This window comes from Scomber japonicus, chromosome 6 (genome assembly GCF_027409825.1).
Source record: "Scomber japonicus isolate fScoJap1 chromosome 6, fScoJap1.pri, whole genome shotgun sequence".
NCBI classification, from domain to species: Eukaryota; Metazoa; Chordata; class Actinopteri; order Scombriformes; family Scombridae; genus Scomber; species Scomber japonicus.
The window spans coordinates 22,416,554-22,433,713 of NC_070583.1; the positions used below are offsets into that span (position 1 = coordinate 22,416,554).

The 17,160-nt window shown below is 41.7% G+C and overlaps 1 protein-coding gene across 1 annotated transcript in view; it reads right to left on the reverse strand.

The window, feature by feature from the left end:
- Positions 1 to 16,427, reverse strand: part of robo1 (roundabout, axon guidance receptor, homolog 1 (Drosophila)) — a 126,783-nt gene extending 110,356 nt beyond the window's left edge. The window contains exon 1 of the mRNA XM_053320755.1: positions 15,669 to 16,427. Coding sequence (XP_053176730.1) covers positions 15,669 to 15,729 — 61 coding nt within the window. The 5' untranslated portion in view covers positions 15,730 to 16,427. The remainder of the gene's footprint in view (positions 1 to 15,668) is intronic.
- Positions 16,428 to 17,160: the final 733 nt, after the last annotated feature.

Consider the following 17,160-nt stretch of genomic DNA (forward strand, 5'->3'; position numbering starts at 1 on the left):
AGGGTGGGACTTGGTGGCTGTGAATGTATTGTGTGTCTCAGTGTGAGTGTCACTGCCAAAATTTCACACGATTATTAATATCAAGGTGCTACTACTGATTTCCACTTGCACACACTGTGAGCGTGATAATATTCTATGTTAACACAGAATTTATTTGAGTCATCGACCAGTGCATCAAATCCCCTCAATTCTCCCTTTCCTCATTCTTTGAAGGAAATCTGCGTGAAAGGTACAGTTATAAGAGTAGCGTAGCTGCTTTAAGGAATAGGGCAATGCGTAGTGTGTGCGTAGCTTGTGTGTGGTTGAGCGAGTGTGAAAGCGGAGCAGAGGAAAAGGTTAGCAGTAAATTGTCAATCTGACAGTAAATGGAAAGTATAGGTTAATAAATGCTGCAGCCGAGAACTCAACTACTGGAGAAGTGAAGGGGGTTAGCCCTGAGGTTAGCGACAATGGGTTTGCCTAACCTGACCAGGCTCACTTAAGGTGGACTGACTTTAAGGAAGGATCTCAGCCACTGCTAAACAGACAACGGAGAAATGTCTGCCAGCTGAGTTTGTCATGCCCCACCCCCCCGGTGCCTACACACAATAACAGGCAAGAGACGGAAAGAGAGAGAGAGAGAGAGATCTTCCCTGCATGCCATATCTCTCAGCATAGGCCTTTGGAGCCCATTCAGCACCGGTTAAAGAGAATCAGGACTAATTGGAGGCACAGGCATGCAATTAATTTATCCAGCATCCCGTGAACTTGCCACACTGCCTGATTTCAGTGCCCTCCACCCATCCCCCATTACCCTAGAAATCTGCTGCTGAGAAGGCATCTTCTAGTGGTCGCCAAATATTTTAAGTAAAGTCAGCATAATTAGTGACAGCTCGGTGGAAAGATTAATCACTTCAACGCAAATGTGTAGTATGGTCATATGAAATATAATTAATCCAGTACTCCAGTGAAGGACATCATGATTATGAGTCTTTTTAAGTTATTCCAAAACTATCATTTATGAGGGCTATGGCTATGCAGACTTTTTTTTAAATAGTTGACTACTGGTGATAATCAGAAATATATATTACATATATTTTCCTCAAGAGATTATGTTGAGTTATCACTGGGTTTGTGTCTTTTACACCTTGGTTCGGGAAACACTGTGTCTTCTGTTGAGACTTGGTGTAGGCTCCCTCATTGGGCTATATGTTTTCTAGGTCTCTTGGTAACAAATTGTAGAGGTAGTGCATGGCAGCAGCTCAAGCAATACTAGAAAAAAATCACCAGTATAGCCAACAAGCTATCCTTGTTAAGGGCCAATGTGCAAATATTTAATTCCAGGCAGCATATTGAAAATAATAAAATGACAACCTTTGCAAAGTCTTGCATAGAAATGATTGTAGGTCTGAAACAGTTTTGAATGTGTATACCATCCTGTAGATACTATGTGGGTTTCAAATACATATCTGGAGATTAAAGCAGTTCACAGAGACAGAAACAGATGGAGAATTAGAGAGAGCGGCATTAGCCTTTAGCAAGAATGAATTAGTCTATCTGACACTGAATAAAGTTTATGAAAAATACATGTCTATGCTTCCTGGCTATTGGAGCTGCCTGACTCTGAACCACTACTAGGCTAATTAACCCCCATTTGTAACCTGCTTCCATTGCAGGCTTTTGAACCTACAGACTATATGCTAACGAGGCCGAGCCCTTTGCTCGGGCGGCATACTGTGGCGAAGAGCAGAGCTAACACTCCTTGCTATGCTGCCACACACAAACCCATTACTACCACAGCAACTGCACCACTACCACCGCCCTTCACCAGACAAGACAGGCTAATATGTTTTATTAAAGAGGACTTTGAAGAGCTCTGCTGCTATCTGCTCTGCTGGTTCTCTTCCTGATTTAAGATAGCTCCTCTCTAATTTGAAATGGTCTGAAGTTTGGAGTTTTATGGAGGAACCATTAACTATTTAGATGTGGCCTACTGTGAGAAGAGACGTGCAGCAGGCAGTGCTGTGTTTGATCAGCGGCTGTTTACTGTAGATAATTACACCGGATCTGCATGATTAAGAAGCAGACTCAGAATACAATATACAGTAAGTTACAGTATCCTGTTACAGTGAAGCTAGTGAGATTAATTTGATACATATTCAGCAGTTCATTGAGAGCTCGAATAAATGTTTTGTGTGTGACTTCTGATAGGGTGTGCATGTTTTGAGCAGTGGGTGAGAGCATGTATCAGTTACACAATGCTATTATGCTTTCCTTGTCCATGATTGAATTCATTATGTGCATGTGTGTGCATTTCTTTGCCATGCTGATCCCCACAGACACTTTGAGTGACCCCAGTTACTTCAGCTCCATTACCCAGGAGCATAATACCAGAGAAAAAAGACACAGGCAGGCAGTGTAAGGGATTATTCTGTCATGACAAACAATCCCATGCCCCCTTCTACAGGTGCATACTAGCTGAATATGGCCAACAAGCTAACTACTTTGCTTACCTTCAGCATACAAAGAAGACTGAATTTGAGACTAAAACAAGAAATGTGCATGAGAGAAGTGCACACTTCACCACTGATCCAAGCTGTTCAGCGTCTCTTTTTCTCACTTCGCTTTGAGTTGTCTAACCCACCCTTTATTTCAAAGCGCTGCCCTTCCTTCTCCTCTACTACTTTCAACCGCCCTCTCTCCTATTTTCTATCCCCCTCGTCCCCCCTTCTTTGCTTCCAGACAGAGAATGTGAGATGAGCTAATGCAATACACAGCCTCACCAAAGGGAAGCTGGGACTTCTACTGCAAGGATCTGATCGATTGGTGCCTGAGGCAAGATCTCCTTCTCCCTCAACTCTCTTACTTGCTGGAGTACTCTCAGTTTCTTTGTTTCTCATTTTCTCTCTCTCTCTCTCTCTCTCTCTCTCTCTCTCTCTCTCTCTCTCTCTCTCTCTCTCTCTCTCTCTCTCTCTCTCTCTCTCTCTCTCTCTCTCTCTCTCTCTCTCTCTCTCTCTCTGTCTCTCTCTCTGTCTCTCTCTGTCTCTCTCTCTGTCTCTCTCTCTCTCTCTCTCTCTCTCTCTCTCTCACACACTCACACACACACACACACAGAAACACACACACACACACACACAAAGTTAAACTAAGCTTGAGGGAGTCTTTGCTCGCTGTGGAGGTAATTAAAAAAACCTACAATTCTCTGTGACTTTTCTCTCACTGCTAAAAGCAATCTCAGTAATGAGCAACAAAGCATAAGAGTCCACATACACTGGATTGATCAGACCATCCATACAATAACCACAGGGGTCCAGATCCAGACATTGACCCATATACTCACACATCATACTCTCAATAAGTATCCTAGGATTCATGAAGACACCCAGGGTATTTGCCCACTCTGAAATCCAGGCTCTTTTCCCCCAGTCATTGATAGACAGGACATGGAATATGTGGAAGCCAAGGTCATTAGATTGCTTCGCATACATTGTATATTAACATTATGGCTGGCAGCTTCATATCGATCATTCATCTGTGTCTTGGGGCTACACTTGATTTTCACTATGCAACATGAGTAGATATACAGTGAATCTATATTCCACCAGTTACGCCTGCTTCCCCAATCTGATAAAAAAAAATGATATGCATACAGACTGCTACTCATCATGCACACATCATCATATCATAACATGCACCACAGTGAGAGCAGTCACACTATGATTGACTTCACGGGAGGAAACTACAGACTAGTGCTTTGACAAGAGTTGCGCTATTACGGTAATTGTGTATACATGCATAAAACAGTTTTACATCCACATAGTAACTGAGTTGAGAGAATTTACTGTTAGTGTAAATGGATGTCAACTACAAGAAAATGCCATTAATTATTGCTTGTGTTTCTACAAAAGCTATATGTCTGTGAGGCAATAATCAATCTAACTACTCTCTAGATGAAGGAAACCATTGAAGATGACACTGCAACTGCAGATTCTGAGCAGCCTCAGGACAAGAAAAAGCCAGACAGGGTCAACTCTGTCAGAGCCAGGGTCATTCCTTAAACACAGCACGTTTACCCTTTGCAATTAAAAGCTCTTGTACCCCCCTAGGCAACATCATGCATTCAGCATTTCATTTCTAATCACTCTCCACTGAATTAATCTATATGCTAGAAAGACATAAAGTGAAGTGAAGCAGGGAAAAAACTCTGTAAAAAACAATCACTGAGCTGCAGTAATAAGTTCAGGTCCAGTGACAACCCTAACTTGAAAAGCAAATTTGCCTCTGTCTCTAGCAACTCCTTTTCATAGCTCCTATCTTGGCAAAGTGTGAGGAGGAGGCACCTGCCCTTTACCCCAGAGAGCTCACAGGAGAGAAGGACAGTGAGGCAATTTAGATCAGTTGTCACTGTGGTCCTCTGAGGTATGGAGACAAAATAATGTGTCTACTTCATTTTATAATTAAACAACTTTACAATTCTGGGTCAATCAGTTCCATTCTCAGCATATAACAAAGGATCCCTGCCTAGGATTGCATTTGATTATATGAGCAATATTGTAATAAAGTTTAATTTCCTCCACAAAAAATGGACAAGGTTGCAGAATCTCATAAAAGACAGATGCTAAAATTGAGAGGTATTGCAGGAGGCCAAGCCAGATCAACACACCCCACATCAGCACTCAGCTGAGCAATGGCAAAGATATGGAATATGGATTTGTGATAAGGAAGGCCAAACACAGTAGGCCACTCCCTATCTACAGCCCCATTAATCTGTGATTAGGGGACTTAAGAGGGATTTATGGCAGAGATAAGAGCAGAGGGCGTGTCCCTTGGGGTAGCCAGACGGGGACTGAGGCCACACCTTCTCTGGAAAGGGCCAGCCAATAAATGAATGAGAGCAAAAGAAAAGGCACCCTTTTCTGTTGAATTAGAGAAGATAACGGTGAGAGAGGGCAGAGATAAGAAGGAGAAAAAGGGGGAGAGACGGAAACAGAGAGAACTAGGTACTATACTCTTGCTGATCAGATGACATTAGCAGGAAAGTGAAACTGAATCTTTTACCATTTCAACATCGAGATCCCACTCTGGAATGCGCTGCATGAATGATTTTGCCAGTTGCATCAGATCAGACCTGTTTTTAATGTTACACAAGGCTATCACTTACACTCCTAAGAGGCAGGATTAAAGCCCTGTGTGAGAGTGTGTATGGGGACCCAGAGGTGGGGTGAGGGAGGGGGATGATGGATATCTTTATGGCCTCTTTCTTTCCTCATCTCTTTGTCTCCGTTTACCAAATAGACCGGGGTACTGTTACCGCACTGATACTACAGCAGCACTTGAGAACCAATATCAGTTTCCCAAAAAATAGAAGCACCATCCAAATTTGTGCTTTTTCAATCAAAGCTTGAACATATTAAGAGTTTATATAAAACACTGCAACCAAACCCTACAATGACAACTGAACAGTTACAAAACTGCGGTTCATTTGATCATTTATCTGTATTTGCTGTTAAAGAAGTTAAGTCTATACACTGATGATTACAATGCTCCCACTGATATTTCAGTGAATATATTTCTACACCTGTAGATTGTAATGCAAACATGAAACAAAGCTCCTTTGTTATTACTGAGGCCAAGACATTCAACAAGGTTAAGAGGGAAAAGCACAATATCTGCAAGGCCACCATCACCATCACCATTTACTCAATTACTCACTCTTTTCATTTCAAATAAAAGCAAGGTTTGATGTGAAGGAAATCACAAATGATTACAAACATTTCCTTAATAAACAAAAGTCTCCAAAGCTCCAATTTTTCAACAGTGAACAGTAAATGGGGCATAATGAACTATTAACATTTGTCATCATCAAATTAGTATCACTGTCATCACCTTTGAACATCCAGTTGCTCATTTGTCACATGCAATAAAGAGGTGACAAATCTGCTGATGATACATAAACAAGCAGCACACCATCTTTTGCTCAGGGCTGTGGGTTAACAACATTAGCTCTGGGGCTCAGGCATAATCACAAATGCTCATCAGGAAAGTAACAAACAGAGGTCTCAAGGCCTGGAGCACCAGCCCCAGGTCCTGGTTGTGTCAGCTATAACACATCCCTGGTTTTCCCCTGGTAATGCAGGCCAGGCCAGGAGTGAGACAGTGCAGCAGAGTGCTCCTTTGGGAGGCTGGGGCCCATCCTGCTCTGAGGCCCCTATCTGAAGCCAAGACAATAGGAGCAGTATTTCTACTTAGGCTCCAGGCTTTTCCCAAATGTGCCAGATACATTCGGAAGACACCAGGCATGATCACATGTATGACAGAGGAGTAATTGATGCTCATGCTCATAGGTCAACTAAAGACAACAAGGATATATTTGTTTTGTCTGTCTTTAATGACTTTTCTCCTACTGTTAACTCCTGGATAAAAGCTATGAACACAAACTCCATATAGAAGAATTGTTTATTCATTTATATTTATGATATCTCCTTAAAATGTCAGTAATTTTACATAGACTTTCAGCAGCATAACATTGGGGAGGAACTCTGAAAAGACACGACAGAAGTAAAATATACTATACAATAATGAATTTTCAAGAGAAACCCAGGGGACACAATTGTGGATGAGTTGTGGCTCCTCCTGATGCCAAGCTGCTCCAGTGAGTGTCATTAGACACAAATAAAAGCTGTCACACTCTGCAGAGGGCCGTGAGGGCAGAATTCATTCCTGCAGGATAAATGCAGTTCCTATGCTTTATTATATCCATTTACTGAGACATGGAGGATATCTGTAGTGGAAAATATTGGAATGCTTGTTAGGAAGCTGCCTGTCAAACTGGCTCTGGAGACCTGGCAGATAGGCTGAGCAGAGCAGGGCGGATGGAAGCAAAGAATCAGTCTGTCCATATGCACGCATGTCAGTCTGTTGAATATCTATCAGTCTACTCACAATGCCTGTGTATGACTATGAGCAGACTCACAGACATTGACATTGACATTTCATATTCACAACAATGACCTATAAAGAAAATGGAGACTCCAGGAAAAGAGCTGTAATTAATATGGAGCCCAGATGCCAGGATTAGACCTTCTGTTAGGAAGCTTCTGTATGCGGTCCATAGGTTCGGAGCGTGGAGGGGATTACGGTAAAATAAGCACAAGGGAGCGTGAGTGGGCAATTACTTCTTGTTTTTGTTTTCCAACATTGCCATGTTTTAATGAGGTTTGACCAGTGCGATCTCAGTGATACATCAAAGCAGCCTGCAACAGCAGGATAGGAGTAGCTGGGGTAATTGAATATGCTGGTACATTTATTTCCCAACAGGGAACAGCTACACTCTCACTGCTGACTTCTTCTATTAGATGCTAGACTTCAAATCCTCAAGAGATTAATACAATTGTATTTCAGCAAGACAATTTGTGTAGCATTTTGCAAAACATATATAAAAGCAGGCATTATAAATATACTGTCTATAACAATATGGTGCAGTGATCCCCTTCCCAAGGTCACTCTCTGGACTGCAGTATTTCTGTTCCCGTGACTGGCCATGAGGGGACTGTGATAGGTTACAGGAGTTGAGGGGAAGCAGTGGAGGGGCTCAGTGGAAGTGAGGAGCAAGGAGGACCAGCACACTCAGCTGGCACAGACCAGCCACAGGGAGTATGGCATTTGGGCTCAGTGCCAAGAAAAAGAGCAGCTCTGAAGAGACGCCAAAGTGAATCGGGGCAGGCACGGCCAAAAAGCGCCTAATGCTTTTTAAATGTTATTTAGTTGATGGCAGCGGCTGATACAGGCTCACTGTTGGACCAGTGTTATATTACAGTCCCTGAGAGCAGAGCCGATGACCTTAACTGCTAATGTGGGCTATTCTAAATGTTCAGCAAAACACATTCTAAAGCAAATCTCAGACAGCTGGGTGTTGAAAGGGAATTTCAGTTACAGCATTCATTCGAGGGTACAACAGTAATGTTTGAGTGCAGAAACTTGGCACATTTCCTTCAGGTGCCCTTTAGGTTAAAAGGGTAAGCATGGAGCACATAGCATTGGAGTGTCAATGTGTGCAGGCTTGTGTTTGTGCATGCATTATGTGACAGTGGTTCATACACTACAGCTGTGGATACGAGGTATTATTAAAGTGAAACGTGGCTCCCAGAGGCATAGAGTAAGTTAAGACTCAGTGGAGCCAGTTCCTCATGTGGCAAGATCCCAGAGAGACCAGCATGGGCCTGCTGACTGGGGCATGGCCCAAGTCCAGCCAAATGGAACACAAATCGCCCCAAACTGTTCAAAACCTGGCCTGGAAAAAATGAAAGTGGGATGTAAGGCATGCCATGTGATGCACAGTAAATATTTGGTCAAAATTAATGAAGGGGCCACGTCTGCCAAGAAGCCTTTTTCTAGACGTCCACAGAGGGGAGACTGTGCCCAGCCTGGCATTAAAATTAAATTTCCTTCTGCAGACAACTGTTCACTGGCCTGTCTGCTTTCCAGCACCCACTTACCACGTCCTCTCCTCAAAACACATACCAACTGTCCAGGTACACAGTGTATCTAACAAAATACAGTTTTTCTTTCATGCTATGACTGAAAATGACTTGATCATAAATGTATCCCAGTTCTTTAATTCCCATCTGTCGGTTCTCTACATTTGACAACTGAAACACTGTCAGATGTCTGAATAAAATTTCTTAGAAGACCTGTTTTCCTCCAGAGTTTGAGACGGGGGCGGGGGGTGGCAGATCTGCGCAAGGCAGCTATGATGCCAAATGCGAGAGAGGAAATATCCCTATCACAAACAGCTTTTCAAACAGTTTTATAAATGGAAATAACCACCCTAAGGACATCTCTTACTCTTTCCACAGACACTGAATTTCATTGATTTTCCCAACTTCTCTTTTAAAAAGTCATCAATACTGAGGGAGCCAATTTTTTTTTTTCAGAAAATACATACCATATATAGTTTGCAATTTATCGGTTATGAATTATTAGTATCAATTAAGATATGTGTAGTCTACTAAAAAAGACAAACAGAACATGAGTACAAATATAAAGCCTATCTCTAAAAAGAAAAAAAAATCCCTGACTTTCTACTATGCAAAATTAAGAAGCAAATGCAGACAGAAGCATAAGCCCAGCTCAATCAAAAACAAAGGGTAATAAATGCTTTGAATAATTTTGGCTTTGGCTATCCAAGGGAGAGCGGAGAGAGAGGAAGCCAAATACACTTAAAGATGTGAAAAGGATGCCCATCAATATCAAATCATTGAGCAGAGGTAGAGACAGAAGTGAATAGTGTGCTCTGATTAGAGGACATAATGAGTTGGAGTAAATACTGGCTGTCAAGAATGAATGTCAGAAAGAATCACAGCAGTCAAGTAGGACAACATTCATTATGGTGTACACTGAGGCATTTTGCAAAAATGTCTTCTGAGCAAAAAGGTGAGATTACTGTAGCCAAGTGTCTGTGTGGGGGGAAATGGAGGTGAGGCCCAAAAGCTAAACCGCATTTTTAAAGGTTTGAGCTATGAAGCTTCCGATTAAGACGTGGTGACAGACATGCAGTCAAATGCAAAAGCAATCTTGTGCATAAAGCCTGAAAAACCTGTCTCTCACCCAGCAGTGGGTAAGAGCAATTGTTATTCAATTAGAGCTTTCATTGTACAAGCAAAGAGAGGGGACATGGGAGGGAGAGAGAGCGAGTGATTCCAGAAAGGGGAGAATTGTATAGTTGAAGGAGACTCAAATGGTGACTGGGGGACTGACAAACAGCTCTGCAAGTCTTTCAAATTAAAAGGTATGCTTTAAAAGCTTTCTGAACAGGTGAAAAATCCAGTGGCTTTAATTATAAGTCAAACGTATCACTGCTGTTCAAAAGGTTATGCTGTCTGCACCTTTTACAAACATAGTGCAACACACACACATCTACAGCAAAGAAAATATAAAAAGTGTTTTGGATTATTGTGTTCATTTCAATGGTGACATTAGATTTAAGGAAAAAATGTCACAAATTTGCAGAAAGTAGGTAAGCCTCATAATAGATCTGGATTAGAGTTAATCTCCTAACTCAGAGTGACTGTGTATTTACATGTTGAAAATACACCCAGTTATTTGAAGCCTCTTCACCATGGTTACAGCTGAATGGTGGGAGCGGCTCCAAAAGCAGTGCTATAATCGTGAATTTCAAGGTCACCTTATCATTAATTATGTTTTCCAGCGCTTCCTCTTAAATAGAGCACACCCCTCCTCCTTTTATCACTGTCTTTTGTGTGACAGAATTAGCCCCCCAGGAACTCTAACACAAAGTTGCTGATGCAGCTGTGGAGTTTTGAACATGTCTCCTGATACATTGATTGCAATGTGTTGAAAAATGTTTAAGAAATGAAAATAAACAGGAAATAGTGTTTAGAATTTCAAAAGCAGAGAAGGAGAGCAGAGGGAATGTTAACCACGACCACAGCTATAGAGGGGGAGGAACCAAAGACATTAATCAACTAATTAGCAGTCTCTCTTTTAACTGCTAATTTAATCTATTCCTCTCAGCTTCTTTAATGGTATTTTCTCCTGTCAGTTATAACCAAAGAGAGGTTTAGCATTTCAAAAGTGTATCCAGGCCTTGCAATGAGAGGGTAATAGAATGGCCACTGAGGCTGGGAGGAGGCCTGAGCTCGGGGAGTGAAAGAGAAAAGAAGGATACTGAGGAAAGGCTGTCCTCAATGCCATCTCTCAATCCCCCCAGTGGGGAAAATGAAGGGGAGGGAGATCTGAGCTTTTTTAAAATGCACAAGGCAGAGCACCCCACAGTAGCTATATAGCTTCTCCACCACAGCAAACGCCAGGCCCAGGGCAAGCCTTCTGGGAGTTTCTGGGCATGCAGAATTTAGATACATGAGGGCTGCTGGCTGCAAAACACCAAACCAAACCCACAGCTCCACACTGAAGCTTTGTACAAGCATCTTCTATTTACTCAGCACTTCTAAAAATTAACCTCACCTCTCCCCAGATGTTCACCTTTAAAAGAAAAAACAACACCAGTGCCCTTGCCTCACTATTTTCCACTACTATCCCCCTAATCAGCACATTCAATGCCATGGGGGACCAGTAGGAATATGCAATGTTAGCATAGAGAGCCAGATCAAGAGTATTCCCAGAGCTGGTGTATCATGGTATGTATGACTGCTCCGTCCTCCCTTTCGTCCTCCGTTCTCCCCCCTCCAGCCCCCTTCCACACCCTGGGGTAGCCTTTGTGTAGCCACACCACCTCCCACCCCCCCCACACTCCTCTCACACCCTCAGTCCCTGGTGAACCATTCCCTTCCCCTCCTCCATGCCTTACAATCGCCCTGTTAAGGCGACACAATGCGGCCTCTTCGTCCCCACAGGCTTTTTCTGTGTGGCGGCCTGCTTTATTTAAGAAAGGATCTGTGCTGACCAGTCACAAAAAAAGGCAAGTCTTACAAAATTGGGCCAAAACAAAACATGGGGGGATGGGTAAGAGGATGAAGAGATTCCATAAGCCCCCTTTCGCCACCCTACACATACACAAACACACTCTCCACCTCCTCTCTGGCTTTCCTCCTCGCTCACATTTTTATTAGTGGAGTCATGGGGGAACTAATCCATGATGCAGCTAGCTCAAGTAAACATGCATATGCAATGTAGAATCAAATGTGGATTAGCATTATGTAATTTGCCCATGCATTACTGTGTCGGGAATATAAGCTTTTTGCATTTTTTATTACAGGGAGCAAAGCCATGGGAATTTCAAGCGTGCTATTTGTGAACCGAGACAGAAATCAGACAACACCTTTCATCCTATAAGGACACGCCATTTATCACTTCCACACCAAGTGGCAATAGGGAATGTTTGTCCTCTACGTCAACCATCGGTACAAGATACATTAACAATACTGACTGACCCATGAGTCTAATATCCTAGACACACCAACTGCCTTCTAGTATCAACCAACTCCAGACTAAAAAGCTTATATGAAGTTATGATCCAGAGTATTCTTAGTGTAGACAGCTTAACTCTGTCTGGCTATATGTTTCTGTAGCTTAGACTGACAGACAACTTGACAGACAACGTGATACTTGCTCAGTAAGACATAACACCGTTATCAGCGAGTAATACTCTTCTAAATTCTCACCGTCAAAACTGAGGACTGGTGAGGCATACCAGTTAATTCCCAAGGAATTTGATATACCAAGAGGCTGACACAAAGGGAATGGGGGGTGTATCCTCAGATTTATAAAATGATCTAAATCCTCTGATTGTACTTGCAGATATGTGTATCAGTCAAGCGGCAGCCATGGCAAATTACAAACTATTGATGTCAGATGGATTTGTTAATTAATCCAATTAAGCAGCTCTTTTGGGTCATTAAAGGAAGAGCAATTGGGTGAAAGCAGATCACTAAAAGTCGCCAGCTAATTTATCTGCCCTCAAACAAACTGCTTTGAAATGTTTATCTAGTCATTAATGACTTACCCACAGTTCTCGTGAACGGAAAAAGGACATGGACTGCCCTGCCACATTCCTCCATGCGGTTTCACTAAGCCAAAGTCTGCCTAATCCTGGATTTTAGGGTGTAAAACCCTGCTTGATTTGGATTAGGATCAGATTAATGTGTATTAGTGGAAGTTATAGAGGTATAGCTTTATGGACAGTCACCTCACAGAGGTGTGACACTTGTCAACTTACGGAAATAGGCGACATAGCAGACTTTCTCCCATTGAGAAACCTACTGTGTGCCCACAATATCAGCTCAGGAAGTTAAACCTTGAAAAACAGCATGATTTTGGGGCTATTGTAATCACAACTCACCATTTTGCAGTACTGAGAAAAAAATGGTATAGCTGTGAGAGATGGTGAGGGAAGAGGCTGGCTTTAATGAGCATGTTTTCAGGCCTTGTGAAAGGTAATAGTTAGAAGACAGGAGACAGAGATGGGTCTCACCTGTGGTCTCTGGTCATTAATTGGCTGTGGAGCCTGCTGTATCCTGTCATGCTGTCATGATGAAGGAGGTGGAGGGGCTGTGCAATTTATCAGTACTTACAAGTCAATTTGTCAAGACCTCGACGGTTAGGTGTTGCTGGGGCCAAGGGCTGATTACCAGGGCACCACTTCCACTGCCTATATTTTTATCAGCACTAGTGACACTTAACATGCTCACACAAACACACGTGTATCCTCGGATATAATCACCCTAAGATTTTACAGCAACATGGATATTTATTCTTAGAAAGATGATGATGATGATGATGATGATCACTTTCACAACCCTTATCTCCTCATAAAGTATAGGGTGAGAAATATAGCCACCTCTTGCCCTCATCTGAATTGTACCTGTGAGGTGAGTATAAGGTCTGACAAGCACTTGGAGGAGAGATAACAACCATTTAGTGTACAGCAGGAGAACAGATCACCTGATAACAGGGCAAGAAATGATAGACGGAGGCATCAATTTACAACCTTTAGACAGAACAAGGCGGCAATAAGCAAGCCTCCACAAGTTTGACAAGGGTAAAGGTCATATCTCTCCCTCTATATCACACATACAAGTGGCATAAAAATACTTTCTTACAACCAGGTCAGCCATGTGAAAATAATCTTGATATGATCCACAGAGATATTACTAAACACCATCATAAGTTTACTTAAGAGATTTGATACCTCCCCTACACAAGAATGAAGTTGTTAACCCTCCAATTAGCAGCAAATATTAAATCTTTTTTCTGCCAAGTGGCATGTAATCCAATTTTCCTGACACCAGTGTCTAATCCAGGGCCAATCCCTTTGAGTATCTGCTGTTCAGTCCATCTCTATTAGCAGGCCCTATTCTCACGCCTCTCCCCATAAAACATCCCCAAACATCCATACGCCTCTTTCTAGAAGACCCAACAGCTAGGCGTAATTGGACACCCTGATGTCTGACAGTCTTTCTCACAGGACAGAACCATTACTGACTCACCCTGGCTCAGGATCTGGCCATGGGTGGAGCAGATGGAGCCACCACCTAGTTCTCAACACTCACCTCTGACCCTACTTCCCGTTTAGGTGGCAATACACTGCTTCCCTAAACGACTGTGGTGTCACAGGCTCTGCTGTCACCAAATCACTGGTGCTCAACACAAAACAAAGACCCAATTCAGTAAAACAATCAGGAAGCAGGAGTGACATTTGAATATGGATGATGAAATGCTGCAGATAGACACTGACTCAAATCAGAGAGATTCATATTTTAGAGAGTCTAACTGATATTTTAGTGGGATTTTTTATGATGTTCTGTTGTAGGAACTGAGAAAAACTACCAGTACCTCAATCAATCAAAGATAAGGAGTTTGCAATTGTGCATGACTGAAATGGAATCCATGCTAAATGCTGGAAGACTTTACTTCAAGGAACATCTGAAAACAGACTATACATTTGGACAGGTAAGCCATAATAGTGTTCTGGTTTACACTTGAGAAAAATGACCATGACTCTTACTTAGGTAATTATATAGGCAAGCAGTAATAATTATATAGGTAAACAGTAATAAAGACCCTGTATGTCACCACTGTTTGTCTGCTATGATAACCTTACTATTAAAATAAATACATAAATAAATAAATAAACCTTCAGTCACTGTGCTCTTTGTTTGTACAACTTTTCTTTGTTAAAAATGCCCCAATTGCTCCCACTCAGGATGCACTTCTCCTAATGTCTTATAATGGGACGGCAGGCATTCTCTTCCTCACAACTCAGAACAACTGACCTGGAAAACTCCTGGTATCATGGTCTAGAAGCTCTATAAAGACATCTATGTGATGGGTGAGGAGAAGTAATGTGTAAGATAATAATGAACAATACAGGCAGCATCACAGGACACAGACACGTGAAACTAAGTCCCGCATTAGCTGTGTAAGTGGTACAAATCTGAACTAAAAAAAACACTAACAGTCAATGAAGAAAGGCAAGATAAGGATAAGAACCAATGTAATTTAATTTGCTGCAGACATTAAAAATATACAATATTTTGAACTCAAGACTAAAATAGTCATCCATGGCAGAATGGATGACATACATGGAAACATGGTCTCCATAGGGGCTTCTACTGTCCTACTGACCGATGATAGCAGCTCTATGCATTAATCCCACATGGCTTCAGCACTTTATGTGTGACTTGATGTGTGCTCAGCTTTTGAAAGTTAGACAACCTATTTACCCTGAGAGCTGACTTTCTCATCAAGAGAGAAAAAAAAACACTGTGTATCAGATCTATTCCTGTATCCGAACTTTGCCATTTCAAAGCATTAAAATTGAAGAGAGGAGCCAGAGAAGAGACTCTTACAATCATCAGACCTGGGCCTAAATCACTCTGTGTTACAGAGAAGTCCAATGTTAAAAAGTGTTTTCTTATGGTGTGAAATGTTTGTCTCTACATATATATATTGCACCCACCACAACTCAATGGGAAAGCAGGTATTTCAATAATTAGCCATGATGTCAATATTTACTGGATTTGCAATTAATCCATGTTTTGTACATGCAGTCTAACTGAACATTTGTAATATGAGGCATGTACACTAAAAATTGAAAGGATTAAATTGTTTTTTGTTTTTTTTATCTTCTTTGACTTTTAACATTTTTCATTTTAAAATCCAATGTATATAAAAGTGGTTCTATTGATTCCAAACAAGGATCACTGACTTACCTGAGCACACATGGAGAATTCCTACTAGAAATACAAATCCAATAGAAGTTGGAGACATCATTCAACGTCTCTCTTAATAGAAAATTTCTGGTGTAATCCAAATTATTCAAAAAACAGTTTAGGCATCCACTCCTTCATGTCAAACAGCAAAACATAACCTCAGAATCCAGAGTTGAAAACTGAAAGCCCAGGTTTTGGTTTGTTAGTCACAAAAAGCAAAATATCACTTCAGTCCAACAACAGTTCATCAGGAGCCTGCTCTGGCTTCTTGTGGATGAGAATAAGGGTTAAAAAAATATGGGAGAAAATAATATAAAAAGAGTTCCAAACAGCCCGAGATTTCAACACATACTCAGTTTATCAGTCCAGTAGATCTGAATTAGAGCATGTGTTAAAACTATGCAAGAATATCTGAGCAAAGTAGCAGCAGAGCTTTATCCTTTCTTTGAATTCATCCCGTTGCTGCCGTGCGCTCAATGGCCAGCCAGCCGATCTCATTCAAATCATTTAGTTCCTTTGTGCCGTGCAAAAGACACTAAATAGTAAATCCACTGCAACTGAAAGTGAAGTCAAAAGTGAGTTGAAAAAGGCGAGCTGTCGCTGAAGTCCACGCTAAAAGGCTCTATCCCTGCAGTCACATTATTTCAGTCCAGTTTTCAATCTGTCACTTGAGATCGGAAACTTTGCGAGTTAGTCCTGTCCTCCCTCATCCAACAGACCCAGACAGAAGATCAGTGCAACTTTTCCATCACTTTCCCCCCGTTTCTCTTCTGCTGCAACTCCGACTGATCCTCGCACAAGTCGCAGACCCCAATCCTCAGACAAGAGGGGGGAAATACGGACTCATATTCACAGCATTTCATTCAAGGAAAGCGGAATGCCTCGTCAATTGGTATGCGCCTGTCTACCCCCTCCATAGACCCGACAATGTTTCCCTGAGAAGAAATTTAACCTCTTCCCGCCTGGATCCCACTGAGCAGCGCACACCCGCAGGAAACTCTATTCTTTTTTAAAACTGTGTCCAAAAATAAGAGAAACCTTATGAAACTATTGGGGCATGCTGTTTGTATTCTTTATGCGGTTCCAGACAAGAAAACAACAGCTCCAGCCTGTCCCGATGATATTCCTACAGGGACTTAACAGTATGCTTTTGAAACCCAGTAGTTATTATATAATGGGTCGAACATACTTTAAGATTTTGTTTTGTCTCCTGTGGTTTAATAGTCCATTAATATTTCAGTATGAGGAACTTTGCTATAAAGTGCTATTTCTATCCCTCTACAACTTACCATATTATAACTTCTACGGTATAAAACGTATCAAATATGGTATCATGTTAATCATCATGCCACCTACGTAATTCAAAACTTTGTGTTCGAGGGTTAAACCTTTACACCTCTAGCTTATATGCAACATTTTATTCGCTATATGTGTGGCCACTGTAAAGTAGATTATTTATGGTTTTAAATAGCTCTTTTTGAATTTTGATACA